Genomic DNA, 21476 nt, shown 5'->3' with positions numbered 1-21476 from the left:
TACAATTGTCAAAAAGAGGGTTTAATTTGTGTGTCAAGTAATTTTCACATCAAATTTTGGCGCCGTTGCCGGGGATTAGCAACTTTGCTAATCCCTTTATTTTTGTTTTTGTTTAGGTTTATATTGGTGTTTGTGTATTTTACTTTTGATATTTGATTTATTTTTCTTTCTTTGATTTTAGGTACAAATGGAGCCGAGGGAAATTTAAAGGAAAGATTCGTCCGGCTAAAAACGTTAAATCAAGCGCTTCTTGGGAGGCAACCCAAGCATTCAACGAATGGAGACTTTGGAATCGCTAACCCAATCAGATTTGCATTCTTACACCCTTATCTTTACTGCTTTCATTTTGTTTTGTTTAGTTAGTTGTGTTATTTGGTTGATTTCTGTGAGTTTGTGTTATTTAGTTTAAGTGTGGGGGAAGGTTAACCAAAGTTTTTTTACATTAACTTACATAAAAATAAAAATAAAAAAAATTATAAAATTAAAAATAAAAAAAATTGATAAAATTAAAAATTAAAAATAAAAAAACACTTTAAAAAAAAATAATACATAAAATAAATACATAAAATAAAATTTAAAAAAAAATAATAATACATATAAAAAAAAACATAAAAGTACAAATATTTTACAATGATGTAAACTAATTGCATTCATTGGTCAGGTGGTGCTTCAGTAGTCGAAGGGGCTTCAGCAGTCGGCGGGGCCACAGAAGGAGGAGGCAGCAGAGGTTGATCAGTTGGAGCTTCACTACGCAGTGCCGCTCCAGAAGACGAAGGCAGATGCTGTTGGAACAAACCCACAAACCTCCGATGATCAAGTAAAATTTGACCATCAGTGTCCTGCATCTGGTCAATCTTCCTCTTCATGCTGGTGGCATAGCTGTGTGCGAGCTTGTGCAATTCTTTATTCTCATGCTTAAGCCCTTTAATCTCTTGCTTGAGACTCTGTATTTCAGCCACCAACGATTCAACGTGACGGGTCCGGGCAAATAGGCGTTGGGCCATGTTGGATACGGAACCTGCACACTGCACACTGAGAGCCAGAGACTCCTTGACAGCCAATTCATCAGACCGCCTTGAAAGCAGTCTGTTATCTTTAGGAATGACAATGTTCCGGGCCACCACCGCAGCTGTCATATCGTTCTTCATCACCGAAGCCCCAACGGTAAGGGGACCAGTAGGGGATATGAAAGATGGGCGCCATATGTTGTCTGGTGAAGGCGGAGCTGCCTCTTCACCAATGTTCAAGTCAAAATGTCGATCGGAAGGGCCAGCCATTTTCTGAAAGTGTTGAGAAAGAAGAGATCAGACAGATTAAGATTTCGGAAGTGCAAGAAGGGAGTGTTTACAGGAGGGAGCTCAAGTGTGTTGTGGAACAAGATTAACGCCTCTATAAAAAGGAAGAAATCAAAGAGGCGCTCCTCAGAAATTGAAGAGGCGTCCTCTCGCAAATCGAAGAGTCGGGGCTCTTTTCTCAAAAGCCGGATTCTTTTCTCAAAAGAGGCGTTTAATTTCTTAAAAGTTGGGCTTGCTCAGAAACCACGAGCCGAATCCGGATTTCGAAAGATCACTTTGTCCAGACGTGTCGTCACTCGTCACATGCAACCGGTAGCTTTGCGGAAATTACGGGCAGCTTTGTCAGAAAGTGCGTAATTTGTACTATTCATCCATCCACCGGCTACCGACAATGAGTGAGAGAATAATTCCAGTTGTGAAGAAAAGTCCTATAAGTTTATACCTTCGCCTTCCACAGCAAAGGCACACCCTCTCAGCACTTCTCTCTCAGCACTTCTCTCTCAGCACTTCTTCATCTCTGAAAATGCATTCCCAAAGAATCCTCCTAAGTTACTCTGTGTTCCTCATTCCTTGGGATACTCCTGCGAACAACCCATTCAAAGCAAAAGTATTTCATATCATAAAGGTTGAAAGCAAGAGTATCTCATATCATGCTTTCTCCTTCCTTCTCCTTGTCCAGATTGCTTACCTAGCCTTGCTCTCGAGTACTCATCTTCAACATCTTATGTTTCCGCTTCGTCTCACATCTGTCTGGGGAGCAAGTAAGGGAAGTGAAGATGATACCTCGAAGCATGTGGAGACAATTTGCCAATTCATCCTCAGCTAGGGACAAGGAGAAAGAAAGCAAGAGGTGGGCACTTGGAAAGATTGAAGAAAGAATCAGACCAAAACAGCTACCTTGTGCCTGCCCGCCATGCAGAGGAAACAAGCAGAGAAGAATGCAGCTCGTACAATCAACCCAACATTTGGAGGGCACCTTCGCCAAAGAGCAAAGCCTCGCCGTACAATAGCATAAAATCATCACTTGCAAGTAAAAAGCTAAGTGTCACCCTGTTCGAGATCAAAGCTGTGGAAAGTCTACAAGCACGACCAATGATCACTTATTAGTTCTATTCATTGTCTTTTATCGTGATTTTCAATTTTTCGTTTGCAATTTTTTTTTAATTTTCTTGCGTTACTTAACTAAATTATTTCTTTTCTTTGCAGGAACGTTTGGTTATTTCCACCTTTGAAGTTGATTGCAGAATTTTAGCTTGGGGGGTCATCGCTTGGTTTTACTGCAAACTAGGGAAGTTTTCAGTCCAATTGCTTTATTTTGTTTCTTATTATTTATTTATTTTATTTTATTTTTATTTGCATTATAGTGTTTTCTGACATTGGGGACAATGTCAAGTTTAAGTGTGGGGGTAGACATCTCTAGAATTTCATTTGTTTCTGTGTTGTTGCTTTTTGTTTTCTTAATTAGTTTTGTTTTCTTTAAAAAAGAAAAAAAATATATATATATATATAATATAAAAAAAATTATTTAAAAAAATCGGAAAATTTAAAAATCCAAAAATATTGTCTTGTTTCCCTTATTGTTTTGAATTAGATTTTTGTTAGTTTCCCGACCCAATGATATAATTAGATCAAATTTGAACCATGATCATCAAGAACTTAGTTAACATGTGTTTTGTGAAATTCCTAATTCTCTTGTTAGTTTTGTACATGTTTGACCATCTTTGAAAAACCAAATGCACATAGCCCTGTTAATGTGAAACTAAAGTATGACTTAAAGCTTCATATGTGAATTTAGTGACCATATACATCCTATGTGAGTTTTTGAGCCGATTGAAAGTGTGTGCATTTTTCATACACTCCTATTTTTTCATGTGTGATGAACTTATGTGAGATGCATCTCTAGAACTTGCGTAACGATCTTTCGAAATGTTTGTCATTGATTGCATGAACTTGGAAATGATAGAGGCATTAGGTTTACCACTATGGCCCAAATAACCATGTTTCCCAAATAAAAAATGATATCATTAGATTGCCAATTTGAGCCGTGTATGTTGAGCCTTTTATTTTTTATCACCAGATATGTCTACCCTTATACTTGAAACATTTTTCCTTACCCTTTCCAAGCGAGCAATGCAAGATTGTCTTATGAGAAACGTTTGTGAAGTACTTTGAAGGTGTTTGGCAAAAGAATAAGTGTGGGGGTATTTCATGTTTGTATTAAAAAAAAAAAAGGAGAAAAGAGAAGAAAAGAAAAAGAAAAAGAAAGATTATACACAAAGAAAATAAAAAGTTATTCAATTTTCAGTTTAAGGGTGTGGTTGGAGGTGCTAAAAGAATCGTTGGAAATATTGAGTTCTTATAAATCTAAACAAAAGAATTGCTCGCAATGTAGCTTGGAACTTGTGTTTACCTATTCTTTCATTTCAATAACCCTCTCCCTAAACCTCATTACGTCCAATAAAAGTCCTCTTGATTTAAGTTTTGCAATTATGATTGTGGAGATGAGATCTTTATGCAAGCTTATTGTAGAAATTTCACATTTGATTCTTTGAGCGAAACACATTAAAACTAAACACATGTGTGATTGAGTGCATATCCCGTGAGAATGTCGCTAGTTTGCATATGATGATTTTAAAAATAAAAACTTGAAATTGCATTAGCATGGCTATCTCACACACTACACTTCAAGGATGATTCAAAGATTACTGCTAATATTTGAATAAGGAAGATTAACTTGGATTAGTTCCTTGATACTAGCTATGGTTCTTGATGATTTGTTTTCTTGAATGAAATTCTATAAGGGTCACATAGATGGAAGCTAATGTTTTTCTTGTTACTTCTTGTTCTTGTTTTCTTTGTTTTGCTCGAGGACTAGCAAAAGCTAAGTGTGAGGGTATTTGATCGGATCATATTTATATATATTTTTACTTCGAATTCACTCGTCTTTTCTTAGTTAGTTCTTTATATTTTGAGCTATTTACGTTATTTTTGTGTTTATAGAATTTGTTATGCAAAGAAAATAAAAATAGCACAAATAAGTTTTAAATAATAAACAGAAAAGAAAAACAAAAACAAGATGTGGAAAATAGACTGGCAGACAAAGAAGACAAAAGGGAATAATAGCATAGACAAAGGAATAAAAATAGGAGGAATAGCTGCCTTTGGCAGCTCAAAGAAAGGAGAAAAGCAACGGACAGAAGGAAAAGCAGAAAAGTGAGATTAGGCAGACAAAGAAAGCTGCTTTGCAGCTGGGAAACGAAAAAATAATAGAATAGAGGGAATAAAGGAAAAGAGGATAATCAGAAAAGCAGGTCAGTGCGATGAAAGGAGCAGGAGCGTGACAGAAGGGGAGACGGGCAGAGAGAGAGAGACAGCGGGGCAGGAAGAGCACGGGGGGGGGAAGAATAAAAAAAGAAAAAGGCTGCCAAAGGCAGCCAAGCGAGAGAGGACGGCGTAAAAGAAAAAAATATAGGGAAAAAATAAGAAGAAGGGGAGCGGGAGATTAAGGAGAAATAAGGGGAGAGAGGGCTGCCTTGGGCAGCTGGAGAAGGTGACGCGGGACAGAGAGCAAGCAGACGCTGCCTTTGGCAGCTGGGATGTCAGCGCGAGAATAGAAGAATAAAATAAAAAAACAGGAGACGGGAGGAAGGAGGGCAAGTCAGGGACTTGCTAGGCGCAGAAATAAGCACAGGGAAGAAGAGGAGCACAGAGGCAGAGGGTTTCACTCCATTCTTATTGGTGTTATCTTCTCAAATTCATGTTTTACGTTTGGTTTAATTTGTTAATAATGTGTAACTAATTTATTTTGGTTAGAGGTTAATTCAAAGCCATAAGTATATTTGTAATATGAATTGATTACCTTCAGTTGTGATTTCTGAGTTGTGATTTAATTTGCTTAACTGCTTGATTGATAACTTATTTTTGTATGTCGATTAAGGATGCATACTTAATTTACATGCATGAATTTGATGCTAGAATATAAGTGAATTTCACCTAATCATTATGAACTTATATTCACAAGTAGTGAAGGTTGTTATCCACAATCGTATTAAGTGAATTCTTGGCAAGAGTATCATGCTTTTCATAGTTACGAATGCCTCGTCAATACTTATAGTTTTCACAAAGTTTAATGATCTTTGATTGTATCTCTATTGTGCTTTTTACGTAGGGGACTTTTGAAGAATGTTTTGGATTGTTGTAAGCGTTTTCCCGTCCAATTCAATAACTTAAGGAAAACTTGAAGATTAAAAAAGTGTTGTTCACGGTTAATCATTGAAATTCACAATTTATTGAAAGAACAACTGAAAATCAATTTAGGTTGCATATATGCCATGTGTGGAGAAGAACCCTCTAGCTAGTCCGTCATTTATCCTTTCATCTTAATTTCATGTTTTTGTTAATTCTGTAATTTATTTAAGTTTAATTTACTTCTTGTCAAAACCAAACACCCATCTATTATTAAATTATATTATTTAGTTAGTTTTCATTATTGTTAGTCTTTTAATTCAATTTCCATCCATTTCAGTTCCTAGTATTTAATTTGATTGTTTTCATTATTTTGAGTCATTCTAAGTGTGTTTCGAGTTATTAGAGTTTTTAGCCTAGTTTTGTGTCCTTGAGTCTTGTTTAATATTTTTAAATTAATTTAGAATAGATTAGCAATCCCTCTTAATCCCCGGCCTAGAACGATACCCTACTTACATCTATACTATAATTGTCAAAAAGAGGGTTTAATTTGTGTGTCATTTATCTAAATGTTCACAACAAAATATATTACGATGAATGAAATGAAAATAAAAATTATAATGAAATAAAATTAATACATTAAAAATTAGAAAGAAAAAGATAAATAATTAAAAAATCAAAATATAATTAATAAATGAGGTTATTAATGTATCAAGGGACTAAAATTAGAGTTTGATCTTACTTATGGTTTTAATCAAAAAATCATCTTTGCCAAGGATTAAAATGAAGTTTTCTAAATATGTAATTGGGTCATTTCCATCTACTTCCAGAAAAATTTACAAACAATATTAAAAAGGGGATTTGAACGAAATAGATACTGTTTATTTTTTAAAAAAATTATATTTTTATTTAAAAAAATCAATCATATACTATTCACTTACAATATTTTTTTATTATTTTTATTAAAATTTAAAATTTTAATTTTTTTTCATTAATTTTCTTTATTATAAAATGGGTCGTTGTCATCCATTGAACCAAAAAGCGTTTCTTTTAAGTCATGGTCGGCTGGTAGTGGCAGAGATGAAAAAGAAAAAGAAAAGATTCCTTCTTGTGTTTTGTGTGATTTTATAAATAACAATTATATTGATTGTTGCTCACCTTTTTATGATAAAATGCACTTTTAATTGCACAACCATGTAACATAAAAAATGGGTCGTTCCCATACATTGATCCACCCAAAAAGCGTTTCTTTAAGTCATGGTCGGCCGCTAGTGGCAGGGATGAAAAGAAAAAGAAAAGATTACTTCTTCTTTTACGTGTGATTTTATAAAAAAAAATTAATAAAAAAATTTAAAATTTTTGAATTTTAATAATAAAAATAAAATAAATAGTATCAGTATTGACTTTTAATATAAAAATGTAATTTTTTTTTAAAATAAATAGTACCGAAAACTTTTGTTAATGTTACCTTTTATAAATAACAATTATATTGATCGTTGCTCACCTCTTTGTGATAAAATGCACATTTAATTGCACAAACAACTTTTGTGATAAAATACAATATATTTTGTTCGTTGCTCAATGCTCATTTCTCATCCTTGAATTGTTGGAACCATTTCTACCAATCAACCCACCAACTAGCGTTTCCAATATCGCCATATCGAAGGTTTATATATTCAACTACAAGATGATTGTCCTAAAGATGATGTGGTTATGGGACAAAAATTAAAACTTGATAGAACCGCATAATAACGTGGCACATGTAATGTTCAGTTACCTTCATAAGGAAAGTTTTGGAAAAACTTGAATCTTGTTACATGTATGATTGAACTTAAAATAGTTGATCGAATTATTGTGCAATTATAAGCTTGCTGTATAGTAACGAGATTCAGCAAGTTGTGTCTATACCCTCGGGGTAGGCATACTGGTTTCTCATTATACAAAATATAATTTACAATGTGGTTGCTCCTTTCTGTTAGTAGACATAATGATAAAGGCGACTTTACTTTTTTATTTTTTTTATTTTTTTATTTTTATGCATTTCCCTCTTTGTCTCTAGCATCCTAAGCTTCCTTCCCCTTTTCCCTTCTTTTCTGCTTTTCTTCTTTTCCCTTCTCCTTTTCTCTATTCTCCGAAATTTCCTCTCATTTTCCTCCTTCCCGTTCTACTTTTCCCTTCTCCCTTTCTCCTTTTCTCCTTTTCCTTCCCTCTACCCTCCAGAGTTTCCTTCTCATTTTCCCCTCTCCTTTGACGTCATTATATTTGGGTTGAGACGTGGACCTGTTATTGATGGATGGACTAGGGCTGGGCAAACGGGTACAGGAACCGCGGGTCGGGGCGGGTAATGACGGTTCGGGGCGGGTACGGGCCGGTTCCTACTTTTAAAAAAGAGAAACGGGGCGGGCCGGGGCGGGCCTTTGTGATTTTCGGTTCGGGCCGGTTCCTGGAGTATAGGAACCGCGGGTACCCGGACCGGCCCGTTTGTAATTAAAATGAATGGACCAGATTGATGAATAAGCCCATATCTAATCTGAACCGTTGTTTTAGTTTTACCTAAGTTCTCTATCTCTCTCATCCAGATTCCCGACTCTCACTCTCACTCTCACTCTCTCAAACTCTCAGACCTCACCTCAGTCCCTCGACAGTTCCCTTCCCTCGACTCCCTCGACTCCAATCCCCTCACCAACCGTCGATTCTCCTCGGCGAATACAACGGCACCACCCATCATCCTCCTCGACAAAATCCCAGAGAACCCAGGCCATCACCCTTGTCGTCGATTCTCTCCTCTTCGACAGCAACCCCCGCCGTCGTGACCGCCGTCACCCCATCACCGTCGTCGAGGACACTGGTACCAGCCATCATCCCTCTAAAATTTAGGTAATTTTGAATTAGGGTTTTGTTATTAATTTGAATTTTGGGTGTAGGGATTTTAGGGTTTTTAAATTGGAATTTGGGATTTTAGGGTTTTCGAACTAGGTTACTATAGATGCTGAATGTATCTGGTTGTATCTATGCTGCAAATGTTTTTTTTCTTGGAGTTGTTAGATGCCTCAATACTTTCGAACCTTGCCCTTCTTCAAAGATTCACGCAGGGGAGGTTGTCGATAGACCTTTTCGCATACATTCTTGGGGTACTCCTGAATATTTGATATTGAACACATAATAAACATAACGTAGGAGAATTTAGAGAGATCGGTTAATGTTCCATTTGCATGTTGATTTGTAAGAGGCTGTGTTTAACCCTCTATTTCGGAAAACATGGTTGCATTTGTAAGAGTCCTAATCATGATTCCACTTCTACCATCAGGATCAAAGCCATGGTTAATTGACCCAACTGAATGGTCCACTAATAAATGAAGTCTTCTTGCAGCAGAGCCCTGATCTACAAAGCTATCTATTTTCGGTTGTAGTTGAGGATGTCGAGCCCTAATCTTGATTCCAGTTCCACCAACATCATCACCGCTGTGGTTATCAAGATTCTTCCAACTGGTAGATCCATCCAAACTATTGGACACATCACCGCTGTGGTTATCAAGATTCTACAAAGTTATCTATTTTCTTCCTCTTATCTAATTGTTGTAGTGCATACCAAATATAGCCCAAGATCCATGTTACTTTAAAGTCCTTAATCCAAACGTGCCATTAAAGTCACAGTTAGAGTTCCCTTTTTGAAGTGATAATTTAATAACTTTAGCATGGTTATATTTAGCCTCTTTGAAGTGGAAAATATTACATCTTGAAAGTTTCATATTTCAGCTTCAATTTCACAATTTGTCAGCTAAAAGAGATAAGGGAATAGCGTCTTGTGTAAATTTTATATTTCTCAGATGTCATTTTATATTTGATGCCTTTTGTGTAATTATTTACAATATGTCAATATGCATTTATTCAGGTATAACTGTGCCAAACAATGTAAAGTTTCTGATTTGAGAGGCATGAAGTATAACTAGGTTTAAAGTTTCTGATTTAACTCATATTTGACTAGGTTTATGTTTTAGTCTCTTGGATTTTTTAGGAAGCTCTTTCCTGTTTGAAATTTGAATTGATTAAAGTAATATTGCAGTCTCTTGGATGTTTTAGTTTCTGATTCGAGAAGCTCTTTCCTCTTTCCTATTTTGGATGTATTGAATTTGTGCAATTGCAATATGTGCAATACTGCAGTCTGTATTTTTTTTTTTCAATCTGTGCAATCTGTGCACTGCAAACTGCAATCTGTGCAATCTGTTTTGTGCAAACTGCAATATGTGTAAACTGGAATCTGTGCAATCTGTTTTGTGCAAACTGCAATATGTGAAAACTGGAATCTGTGCAATCTCTGCAATCTGTGTAACTGGAATATGTGCAGTTTTTTCAAATTGCAATTTGTGCAATATGTGCAGCAAACATTTTTAAACAGCAAAAAAAAAAAAAAAAAAAGGACCCGTGTACCCGGACCGAACCGCCCCGTTTCAACCGGGCCGGGTAAGGTCCGGTTCCTATTTTCAGAATTGTAATGCCCGGCCCGGCCCGTCCCGTCTCCTTTAATTTAGGGTCCGGTCCGGTTCCTTCAAAAATGGGCCCGGCCCGTGCCCATTTATAATGGACAGCCAAGTCAATGCTTGTTTTGGATATAAAATCACTGTAGAATAAAATTGGTAGGAAACAGAAGAAACTGCATATACCTGAGCTTCAGCTTCTTGCCGCATTCTAGCATAACGTTGAGCAAGATGTTGAGCATCCTCCATGGGCGCTCCCACTATAAAGGCTATGCAACCTACACAGGCAAATTGATAAGCACACAAAGAGTTATTATGCAAACCTATAGAAAGAAATGGTGAGCCAGTTTGTCATACGATGCATAGAAACACAAAAAGTAGTCCAATTCTTGAACCACGACGTGGAAATGAAAACAATTTTTGCTGTAAATTTCTTTCGAAATGATCAAATGCACACGAAAATTAGTCAGTTGAAATTCCATTTGTATGAAGCCGGCCCTGGCAATATTTGATTTTTACTTAATGAGCCTCTGTTAGTAATAATTTGACTTAAACCTGTGTGCCAAGGGCTTTGAGTAGAACTCCGCACTCTTTTTCCATTTGGGCCCGAGCTCTTCCAAAACTCAGTGCAGCTCTCGACAATGTGTTACCACTGGTGCAAGTCTTTTCAGAACCATATTTCCTGCTATCTTCTGATAGCTTGGTACCTGTTGAAAAAGTATTATGTATACCAACTGATAAAACCAACATGAATTCATATCCAAACTCCCAAGAAAAGACAACGCATTTCAAGCAACATACCTATTTCAACGTGCTTTGAACCGGCCACAATGTAACCTTCCACTCCGCGGACAATTTCCTTTTGGTAATGCTGTTAAAGAAGATGCAAAAAAAGATAGGTAACACAACTAACGTGATGCTCGTTTAAGGCACAGACAAAAAATAAGCGTAGCAACCTTGGCAGCACGAGTTGATATGTACAGCTTCTCGAGTTTCTGATGCTGTTGAAATTCATTTTCATCCGAGGCAACATTATCAGAAAATTGTTTGAACACGGCCTGACGGTGTTCACAAAATAATCAAAAGCAAACTCGATAAAGCTTCGACTAACTCATATGCATTAATGAAGCATGGAACGTTGAATTATATGCCATTTTCGCCTGAAGTTTTCCGAAAATGTAAAAATTAAGCATCCAATTACATAAAAAATGGATAAGTAATTAGCAACACCTAGATCAAAATTTCAGAAATTCATCAACATTGCACTCCAACACATCCCCAAACAGCTCAGAAATAGTGAAATTCTATTTGAATTCGAATCGATCCAATTCAAATAGAACAATTATATAAATATTATTTCATTAACCAATCTCAGTATCTCGCAATCAACGCAGATTATGTTCATATCAAAATCCATACAGAAATACAAATTCGGAATCAAACGAGAGGGAGTACCTGCTGTTGCTTGGCGACCTGATCTCTGAGCTTCCTGATTGCATCCATCAACGGTTGGTCGGAGCTCAGCTGTAGGTAGTCTCGATTTTTCAGAGTTGTGTTTCAAGACTTGATCTGGAGGCTGATTTGTCTGTTATTTTCCGTTAATGACCGCCACGTCGCCGCCGTCGTCGTGCGATTACCTTTCTTTCTTTATCTTGAATTAAACGTTAGTCTCCCACTCTTCTTCATTTCATTCCTTTTTGTATTTAGTTTACGTACAGCCATTTTTTTTTTTTTTTTTTTTTTTTGGTACCCTCCACCACCCACACAAACACAAACACAAACACACACACCAGGTTTCGAACCTGGGACCTAGAACTACCCCACCCCTTACCCACACCCTCACCACTAGGCTATTCCTAGTAGGGGTGGGCGCAGTGCGGTTTGGTGCGGTTTCGAGTGAAACCACAACCGAAACCGAAACATTTTGCGGTGCGGTGCGGTGCGGTTTGGAAGCCAAAACCGAAATGAAACCAAACCGTTCGGTTCGGTGCGGTGCGGTTTTAAACGGTTTCGGTTTGGTTTTTGAGAAAAAAAATGTACAATTTAAAATATACACCTATTTATGCATAAGACGGTCTTATTTTCTTCGTATATTAATTAATGAATATGCAGTAAAATTGCAGCAAAAAAGAGTCAAAACTGCAAAAAAAAAAAAAAAAGCAGCAAAACTGCATAAAAACAGCACCAAAACAGTACTAAAAACTGCATCAAAACTGCATAAAAAACAACAGCAAAACTGCACAAAAAACTGCACAAAATTGCACCAAAAAATAATGCAGTAAAACTGCATAAAAAAACAGCACCAAAACAGCACCAAAAAAATGCACAAAACAGAAACAAAAATCTGCACCAAAAGTGTAGCTAACTTGTACCAAAACTGCAACAAATGACAACTACTAAAATTGAGACAACATCCAATGCATCAAAGGGTTTAAACTTTAAATCCTTATGCATCACATCTACTAAAATTGAACTTGATCACCATTCACAATACTTTACAACCCAATTGAAAGGTTAAGTTTGCCATAATACAAACCTATAAGTTATAACCTAGTTGAAAAGTTTAAAATATAAGTTATATAACATTTATTTATTATATGGTGCGGTTTCGGTTTCGGTGCGGTTTTGAAAACTCAAAACCGAAACCAAACCGTTTTGTGTGCCGCGGTTCAATTTTGAAACCGAAACCGTTTCAAAACCGCAAAACCAAACCGTTTGGTGCGGTTTGATTCGATTCGTGTTTCGGTTTCGGTTTTCGGTTCCAAGTGCCCACCCCTAATTCCTAGTGGCAGTTTATGTACAGCTTTTCATTGCTTTTTTTTTTTTCTTAAAATATAAAATAAAATAACGATCCACTCAATATTACGGTTTAGTGGTATTTCTCTTCATTTGGAGTGAGAAGTTTTAAGGTTAGAGTCTCGTCAAAAGCGAATTTGAACCACTTTATTGTTAACCCATTGTAAGGTTAAATCCATATAGATAATATCGTTTGTTAAAAAAAAAAACGAAAAATATTTATATGGATCCATTGGGCCTTGTAGCGGTAATAAGCCCTGCTTTGAATTCAGTAATTCAGCCCAGTCTTTTTTCAATTTTGTTGAGAGCCCATTTCGATTTCACTTTTTAATTTTTAGTCTATAGTTTAGAGTTTTCAGTTTTTACTTTTTTTTGTAAATTAAAAACTGAAAAATTCTTTTTGTAACTATTTTTAGTTTTCAATTGTTTTAAAAAAAATTAAAATTGAAAACCAAAAGCGAAAATTCTAGGTCAAATTTTGAAAACTTCATTTAGTATTTTATATTTTTTAAATTGAAAATGAAATGATTATCAAACGGTCTCTTAATTTACGAAGAATAAAATTGAAACTGGTGTGTAAAGAGAAGAGCACTATGCGCTAACACCCCAAAACTATATGGCAAGTAGGGGTAAACATGTGAACAGAAAAATCAGTGAACATAATCAAATCGAATAAGTCAATTTTGGCCTAGATTGGTTTTGTTTATTCTGTTGCAGAGATATTTTAAAGAATCTGAATCGTCACAAGGACGAAGATCTTCTTAAAAGTCAAGCAGCGAAGAACCAAGAGGTGTGTTTTTCAAAATAATGGCTCTTGTAAGGGAGATTTTATTTAAACTCATATAACCTCTTTTTACACCCAACTTAAATTTTAAATGTTAATTGTTTATTTTACCCTATTGCATAATTACTATTAAGTACAAAATGAAATTAATAATAAAACTCAACTTTATCAATAAACTCAAACACTATAATTAAACCCTACAATCACTCTTTGTTTATCCTCCTTTCATTCTGGCGATCCGTAAAAAGGGTGAATCGCATGATGTGCTGCTTCTGTCATTAGCCGACCAGGTGAACTGCTTTTGTAATTACCCAAAATGAAAACCGGTTGACTTGAAGGAACTCGAAAGATTTGGTAGTCTGCGAGCTGCGATAATGCCGCCAGCAAGGGCAGCGAAGGAGGCCAAAACAAAGGCAGGTATATTTCCTCCCCCAAATAAAGCATCCAAAGGCAGGTAATCTGCAACACAGAACATACTCAGTTCTTTGCATACTTTGGGGCAGCTATTGTAGTATATAGACATTTAATACAGGCACACTAATACTCACAGCAAGTGGGAAGCCAAGAAGAGCAAAAACAATCAGGGAAGCAATCCTGATATTTTCATTCCCCCCAATTACATGTTCAATCCCTTTAGAATACTCTGTAACAGATATTAAACTTATGATAGCGGTGCCTGCCATGCAGGTGAACTGCTTTTGTACGGAAACAGAGAAGTCACCAAATCTTGCTGGCGGCATTATCGCAGCTCGCAGACTACCAAATCTTTCGAGTTCCTTCAAGTCAACCGGTTTTCATTTTGGGTAATTACAAAAGCAGTTCACCTGGTCGGCTAATGACAGAAGCAGCACATCATGCGATTGCAGTTGTAGCAGCACATAATTACTATTCTAATTGAATATATAGTCTTCTCCCTTCTTCTTACTCAAGCTCTTCAAGCCATGGTCACAGATGTAAGTAAACATTCTGCCTGAAGGACTTATAATTCTTTCGAATTTTGAAATGTGTATTTGTTTGTTAATTGGGTTTATGGCTGTAAAAATAAATCCATATATTGAATTGGGTTTATGGGGTATATTAGGTAGTAAATTAGGGTTTAAAGAGATATTAATAGTTTAGTCAAAAATCAAATGGCTGTAAAGAGTAAGTTGGGTGTAGAAATAGGTTGTATGGGTTTAAATAAAATTTCCCCTCTTGTAATATCCATGAAATAGGTTTTATTTTTCAATATGAAATTATTGCTACTTGTTTAAAGCTTCTTTTTAAGCCACACTTTAAAGTTGAAAAAACGATTTATACAGTGAATTATTGTCTAATCGATGTTTATTCTTACCCATATTCTATGTTGTTTTTTTCATTTTTCTGAAGTCTCTCTGGCACAAAGCTCTTGAGTTCAGATTCTTGCTTCAGAAAGCATTTCCATGCCGGTTACTGGGTCTAACTAAGACCTGTCATGCTGTATCTTGTAGAATAGCCACTTTCAGAAACAAATCGATAGACAAATGGCAGAGGAAGACAAAGGTAACCACATGTTTTATTTCCTTCATAAACAAATCGAAACACAAAGCATTTCCTTGTTTTTTTCATTTCAATCAAGGCCAAAATTGACTTATTGGATTTGATTATGTTCACTGATTTTTCTGTTCACATGTTTACCCCTACTTGCCATGTATTCAGATTGCATTTAAAGCTTTTGAATTGTTAATGATTGTATCCTCCCAACCTGGTATCCTAGTTAGTTTGCTGCTTTGGATGTGTAGAGTGGACGAACATGATTCTTCGGTTCCCTATGTGAAATTGCTGTGACTTTGTTTTGGAATATCTTGGAGCAACTGTTGAGCAAACTAGGTCAGATTGTACAATGTTCATGAGAAGATAGTAAATTTCATGGCTCCAGAGACCATGGCCGTTCCTCCTATACTTCCTGACCTCAATAATTTGTTCAGGTTGAAGAAGCAGAAACCAGCTTCTGTAGTGTAATAACGATGCAAGGCTGAACCAGCTGTAAAGTCCTTGGATCTCATGCTAAGAAATTGTCTGTCGTTAATTCACCTCTCCCAGACCCTGCGTAAAGCGGGAGCCTTGTGCACTGGGTACGACCTTTTTTTATTTTATATTATTCTATCTAATATATGTTGTATTGATATTTATGCAATTTACACAATTTCAATGGGGCGCTGAGTCTTTAAGATGATTTTGTTGTAAACGACAATTAAGATTTGTAACTTTGTCATTTATAAGCAGATAAGATGTTTTTGTTTTCATCTGTGCCGAAATAATCCCCTCCCCCCAAAAAAAAATATTGCCCGTTATTGCTAAAGATACCTACGTCAAAGTCCTTCCCTTACCATGTGTAGAAGCATTTTTTTGTTTTACTTATTTACTGGTACTCTGCTAGTATCGCTAATGCTGGATGTATTTTATGCTATATTTGATTGCGAAACACATTTGAACTTCGGTATCTAGTTGCACGGGGCTTTTATATCTCAAGCGGTTTACAGTGCTTCGCTCTGAACCTGAAGTTTTGAAGGTAGAAAACATCTTGAGAGCAAGGAATGCAAAGATATATCTATATCAAGTCAAATTACAGACTCATGGTGGGCTTGTCGATGAGTGTCGCTTCTTTTTTTTGAGAGATGGAGGGCCAACCTACTAGAGCAAGCGCGAAAAAGAAGCCGACAGCTGTGAGGCGCACCTTCCAGCCTCTCACGCTGCAGTTATTGCTAGCAGCACTCGTCTTTGCAATTGTGTAATCAGGTTCATCCTTTTGCCCTTCTTTGTCTGAAAAACATACAAATAACATAAAATTTAGTGGAAACGTTTTTGAAATGAATACGGACACACCTGGAAGTGTTTGGATGGAGTATAATTCAATGCAATACAAGAACACAACATACTTGTGTCTTCTTCATCAGAGTCCATGGTGAGGATATCAATGTTGTCAGTATCTTCTCTTGTCCAACTGCCAAGGACGTATATTCCCGGTCTGCACTTCCACGTCTCCAAATCTCCACCGATAACAAGGGGATAATTAGGATCTGATTTGGTGTTGTGTTGGGTACTCATCTTGTCTTGGTGCTCTTGCACAAGCTTGACACCAAACTCCTTTACCCAAAACAAGTCACATGGTCCGGTTATTACCGAAACCACCACTTCATCTCCACATTGTAATATTGTTTTATTCTCCATCTTCCAATGGCTCAACCATATCATATCTTCTCCGTCACCTGGGATACCATAGAATACTGGGCCATAGATCCACTTCAGACCCTTACTCTTGTTTCTCACTTTGATCATTATTGGAGCAATTCTAGGTATAGTAAAATAATTATTTGAATTTTCCTTTGCATAGGTAGCAAAGATGTTCAAGCCTCGAATTCTGTGACTAGCAAGTAGTAAAGGGACAATAAAAGATATCGAGGACTTGGTACTTTTATAGCTGAACCGGCCTGGGACCTCATTCCCAACAAAAAAAGTGCTGAATATACCACATTCATACAGTCCCTATGTATTTGCCACAGTCATCACAACATTACTCAGTCATTTCTTTCCCATTATATATTTAAGACTTATGAGAGAGAGAAAGAAAGGCGCACCTGGACGGGGACCTCTTTTGGATCGCTGTCTGAGTATGGATAATGAATTTGAACAGCTGGCATGGATTCCAAGTTGCACAAGCCCAAAAGTTTGATCATTTCCACATCAACTCTATCAATAGGCTCTAACTTGTAATAGCACCCCCACTCAACAAGATTCCAGTTGGCACGCACAGATATTGGATACAATTGCCTAGGGGAATGAAAAGTTATTTTTTTTAATGATATGCATCCGGCTATACTCATCCTTTGGTGTACTTCCGGCAACCCCACAAGCGATTCGAGCCTATCACAACCCTTGAAAGAGAGTTCATCGATCCTCCTCAAACCTTTGATGAAAACTGGCAGACTGCAAATTGGATTCTCATCCAAATGTAGTCTTCTCAAGTAGGATAGATTACTTAAATCCGTAAGAAAGACATCATCAGAAAGATTGCACCCCTTCAGACTTAACTCTACTAAAGAGCATGGAAAAGAACTCAAACATCTTTTTGGCGACAATTCACCTATTGCAATTCCATCTGTCTCAAGAACTTTCAGAGACTCCATCTTCTTCATCATCTCCACAGGAAACTCATCAAGATTTGAGCAACCAGATAAAATGAGCGTTTCAAGTGATTTAAGCATGCACATGTTCTTCGGAAGCATCCTAAGATTCTTGCAATCCTTCAAATTCAAGTACACGAGTCTCTCCAGGTTTCCAATGGATTCATGAACATTCTTTAGGCTTGTGCAATCTACAAGAATCAGTTCCTCTAGATTGGGGAAAAGTGAGAAGTCAATGGTTTCACTAAGGCATTGAGAATGGCTGATGTCAAGGATCTTCAACGATGGAAGAAACTGTGGAAATAGAGGGAAAAAAAAAAGAAAAGAAAAAAGAACAATGAAATAAGTATCTAACATAAGAAATTAGTCATCGAATTAAAGAAAACATAGTAGTTCATTTTAACACATGGAGTTAGTCAACAAATAAAAAACTAACAAAATAAGTAAAATGAATTGAAATGTATAGAGTAACATACTTTTGTTCCTTTGCATACTTGTCTCAAGCTACTGTATTGCATTTCAAGAACAATTACGTTCTCCATAGGAAAATCAATTGGTATAGAATCCAAAGGAAATTCAAGCCAACACAACCATCTTAATCCTGTAGGGAAATCTGCATAACATCCATCCAGTCGTACATGACTAAGATGGAGTAGTTGTAAATTGTGCATTCTTGCAAATGCATTGGTTTCCAAGACTATCTCATTTGTGTTTATTGGACTGTTTGCAGGATGGTTACGCATACCCAGGACAAGACCTTGGATTTTTTTTGTACCCTAAAGGAAAAAAAAAAGACATTAATATGCATAATTTTCACAAGAAGAAATACATATATAGACATAAAAGGCATGTTTCTTACATTCTTTTTTCTCAATACTTGGTAAGAATCCTTATGGCGCCATAATCTACTACGTTTCTCAAGCTCTTCTGATTCTTGGCGAACAATTTCTCTTCCCATAGCACGAATCATGTCATGCATTTTCACCTTGCCGTATTCATCAAGTGTCACCAAGCATCTATCAATGAGATTTTGAATGCCAATGATTGTATAGAAATCACATCCATCAAAAATTCTAACAATGTAGTTTTTGTTCCTTTCTATTAGGAAACAAGCAATGTGGAGGAATAATTTCCGGTCATGGTCATCTTTTAAACTTTCATAGCTTATTCTTAGTTTATTCATGATTTCACCATCAGGAATAACTTTTAGCTTCTCCAATGCACTTTCCCATACACCTATACTTTCCCCTGATAAAGAAGAACCCAAAACTTTTAGAGCTAATGGAAGTCCGCTGCTATGTTGCACTAGCTGTTTTGAGTGCTCCATGTATTCTTCCATGGGATGGTCTTGGCCAAAAGCATGCCAACTGAAAAGCTTTAATGATTCATTGTCATCCAAAGTTTTAACTCTGTGCACCTCTGTAACTTGATCTACCTTTAGCAACCTTTCACGCCTAGTTGTTATTAGTATCTTACTTCCCGGATAAAATTGATCTTTCATCCTTAGGATTGCATCTAATTGGTCCATTTGGTCAACATCATCAAGAACAAGTAGAACTCTTCTAGAGCTTATGGCCCTTTCAATCTTAATTATTCCCTCACTAACACTCTGTATTTTCACTTCTCTGCCATTCAAAATATCACAAAGAAGTTGCATTTGTATTTGAACTAAGCCATTTGGTCGATCTGCTGTTTCTTTGATATTTTCAATGAAACTACTTCCTTGAAAGCTTCTAAAGTTTGAATTGTAAACATGTTTTGCAATGGTTGTCTTCCCTATTCCAGACATGCCATACACAACAAATATACCAACATCACTTGATCCATCTTGTAACCACAAATTGATGCGTTCGGCTTGAGATTGAATTCCAATCAATTTTGGTTCAACACTCAACGATGTGCGACTTAACTTGTCTCCTATCACTTCAACAATTTTTTTGATAAACTTTGACTCGTACCTAAGAATTTGCAAACAAAATGAAAAATGAATTGGGGAAATTAGATAATTAAAACATATGTTGATTGCCTTTGTTTAAATAAGAAAAAAAAAGAGGACTGCTGACAAAATTGAATTGAAAAAAAAGAAAGGAATACAGCGCATAATTTATAGGAACTATAGACAAATACATCACAGATCACATCCTAACTTTTTAACACACCAGCTTTCAAAAAAATTTAAGCAACTGGAAACCAGTAGATTAACATGGTAAATGACTAATCCTTAAGTTGAGTTGAGTGTGATTTCTTTAAGTTGACCAAAATTAAATTGAATTAATCTAGGTCACTACGGATCATACATCAAATTGACCCAGGGAAGAGAAGAGAAATGGAGATAATGAAAGTTACCCATCAGCTTGATTTTGTAAGACCATGCCTGCTAGGTCTGCAATCTCTACAAGTGCCTTCCTCCATCCCTCCACCTTTTCCGACGACTGATTTTTCTGGCTTCTAGCAAATGCTTTTCCAACACTTCCTGTCTGCTTCCTCACGTGGGACGGATCGACATCGTAGAAGACTGGTAAAACTACATGGTCCGAGGTGGTCCTCTTGCGTTCAAGGATCAGCACAAGCTCATCAAGACACCACCTGGATGACGCGTAATCTTTCGAAAACACGACAACAGAAGTTCGTGACTGCTGGATCGCTTTCTGCAGTCCTGGCTTTATATCTTCTCCTCTCTCAAGTTCATCGTCGTCTCGGAACGTAAGAAATCCTGCGTTGTTCAAGGCTGTGTAGAGGTGGTCGGTAAAAGTCTTGCGAGTTTCTTCGCCTCTGAAGCTCAAGAACACGTCGTAGCGATAACTCCGAAAAGTGTTGGAATCAGAGGAGGTTCCTGGAGATGTTCTCACAAGAGCCATTGATGTGGATCGATGTTCAAACAAAAAAACTGGTGTTTGCTAGGTGCTATGCAAATGTCTGTGAGCAGGGGAAATATGTAATTGGGTCATTTCCATCTACTTCCAGAAAAATTTACAAACAATTATAAAATGGGTTGTTCCCATCCATTGACCCAAAAAACATTTCTTGAAGTCATGGTCGGCCGCTAGTGGCGGAGATGAAAAGAAAACGAAAAGATTCCTTCTTGTTTTATGTGTGATTTTATAAATAACAATTATATTGATCGTTGCTCATCTTTTTGTGATAAAATGCACTTTTAATTGCACAAACATCTTTTGTGATAAAATACAACATATTTTGATCGTTGCTCAATACTCATTTCTCATCCTTGAAGTGTTGGAACCATTTCTACCAATCAACCCACCAACTAGTGTTTCCAATATCACCATATCGAATGTTTATATATTCAACTGGAAGATTGATTGTCCTAAAGATGATGTGGTTCTAAGACAATAATTAAAACTTGATAGAACCGTATAATAATGTGGCACTTGTAATGTTCAGTTAGTTTCATAAGGAAAATTTGGAAAAACTTTGTTTGTACCATACTTGACCAATCCCGAAACTACCGAGCACCGGCCAACGCTATACTGTCAAGGACCCAGAAGAGTTCCCCTCCGACCAGGAGGCCAATCACTACTCGACACGTGTCAAGATTAGAAGCCAATCAGAGCGCAGCACGTGTCGACATCAAGAACCAATCACAACATGACACATGTCAATGTGACAAAGCTACAAGTTTTTCTATAAATAGGGGTCATTCCCCCACAATATTGCCTAATGCCATTTTGTGTTAAATCATTCACAAGAACTCACTAAATTGAGAGCTTGATCCTTTGTACTTGTGTAAGCCCTTCACTACTAATAAGAACTCCTCTACTCCGTGGACGTAGCCAATCTG

The 21476-nt window shown here is 36.7% G+C and overlaps 2 protein-coding genes and 3 long non-coding RNA genes across 5 annotated transcripts in view; 2 read left to right on the top strand and 3 right to left on the bottom strand.

Annotated features, from left to right (window-relative positions):
- Positions 1-21476, bottom strand: part of LOC139198380 (uncharacterized) — a 66232-nt gene that overhangs the window by 36277 nt on the left and 8479 nt on the right. The gene's annotated exons all lie outside the window — the stretch shown is intronic.
- LOC103411182 (SH3 domain-containing protein 2-like) lies at positions 7247-11639 on the bottom strand. Its single transcript, XM_070827022.1, has 6 exons — positions 11411-11639; positions 10912-11013; positions 10757-10826; positions 10511-10662; positions 10142-10233; positions 7247-7760 (listed from the first exon to the last, which is right to left on the bottom strand). The coding sequence occupies exons 1-5, from the start codon at positions 11456-11458 to the stop codon at positions 10225-10227; spliced, it is 381 nt and encodes a 126-aa protein (XP_070683123.1). The 5' UTR covers positions 11459-11639; the 3' UTR covers positions 7247-7760; positions 10142-10224.
- On the top strand, positions 8004-9131 carry LOC139198378 (uncharacterized). Its single transcript, XR_011583833.1, has 2 exons — positions 8004-8357; positions 8788-9131. It is a non-coding gene; the product is annotated as an uncharacterized lncRNA (long non-coding RNA).
- LOC139198382 (uncharacterized) lies at positions 14904-15799 on the top strand. The gene is made up of 3 exons (XR_011583837.1): positions 14904-15056; positions 15271-15383; positions 15482-15799. It is a non-coding gene; the product is annotated as an uncharacterized lncRNA (long non-coding RNA).
- Positions 15990-20798, bottom strand: LOC103420624 (disease resistance protein RUN1-like). The gene is made up of 6 exons (XM_070827014.1): positions 20024-20798; positions 18537-19635; positions 18154-18453; positions 17132-17971; positions 16433-17039; positions 15990-16316 (listed from the first exon to the last, which is right to left on the bottom strand). Exons 1-6 carry the CDS (start codon positions 20533-20535, stop codon positions 16120-16122), a joined length of 3555 nt encoding a protein of 1184 aa, XP_070683115.1. The 5' UTR covers positions 20536-20798; the 3' UTR covers positions 15990-16119.

The sequence above is a fragment of the Malus domestica genome, chromosome 08 (assembly GCF_042453785.1).
Source record: "Malus domestica chromosome 08, GDT2T_hap1".
NCBI classification, from domain to species: Eukaryota; Viridiplantae; Streptophyta; class Magnoliopsida; order Rosales; family Rosaceae; genus Malus; species Malus domestica.
This window is presented reverse-complemented; position numbering and strand designations above follow the sequence as displayed.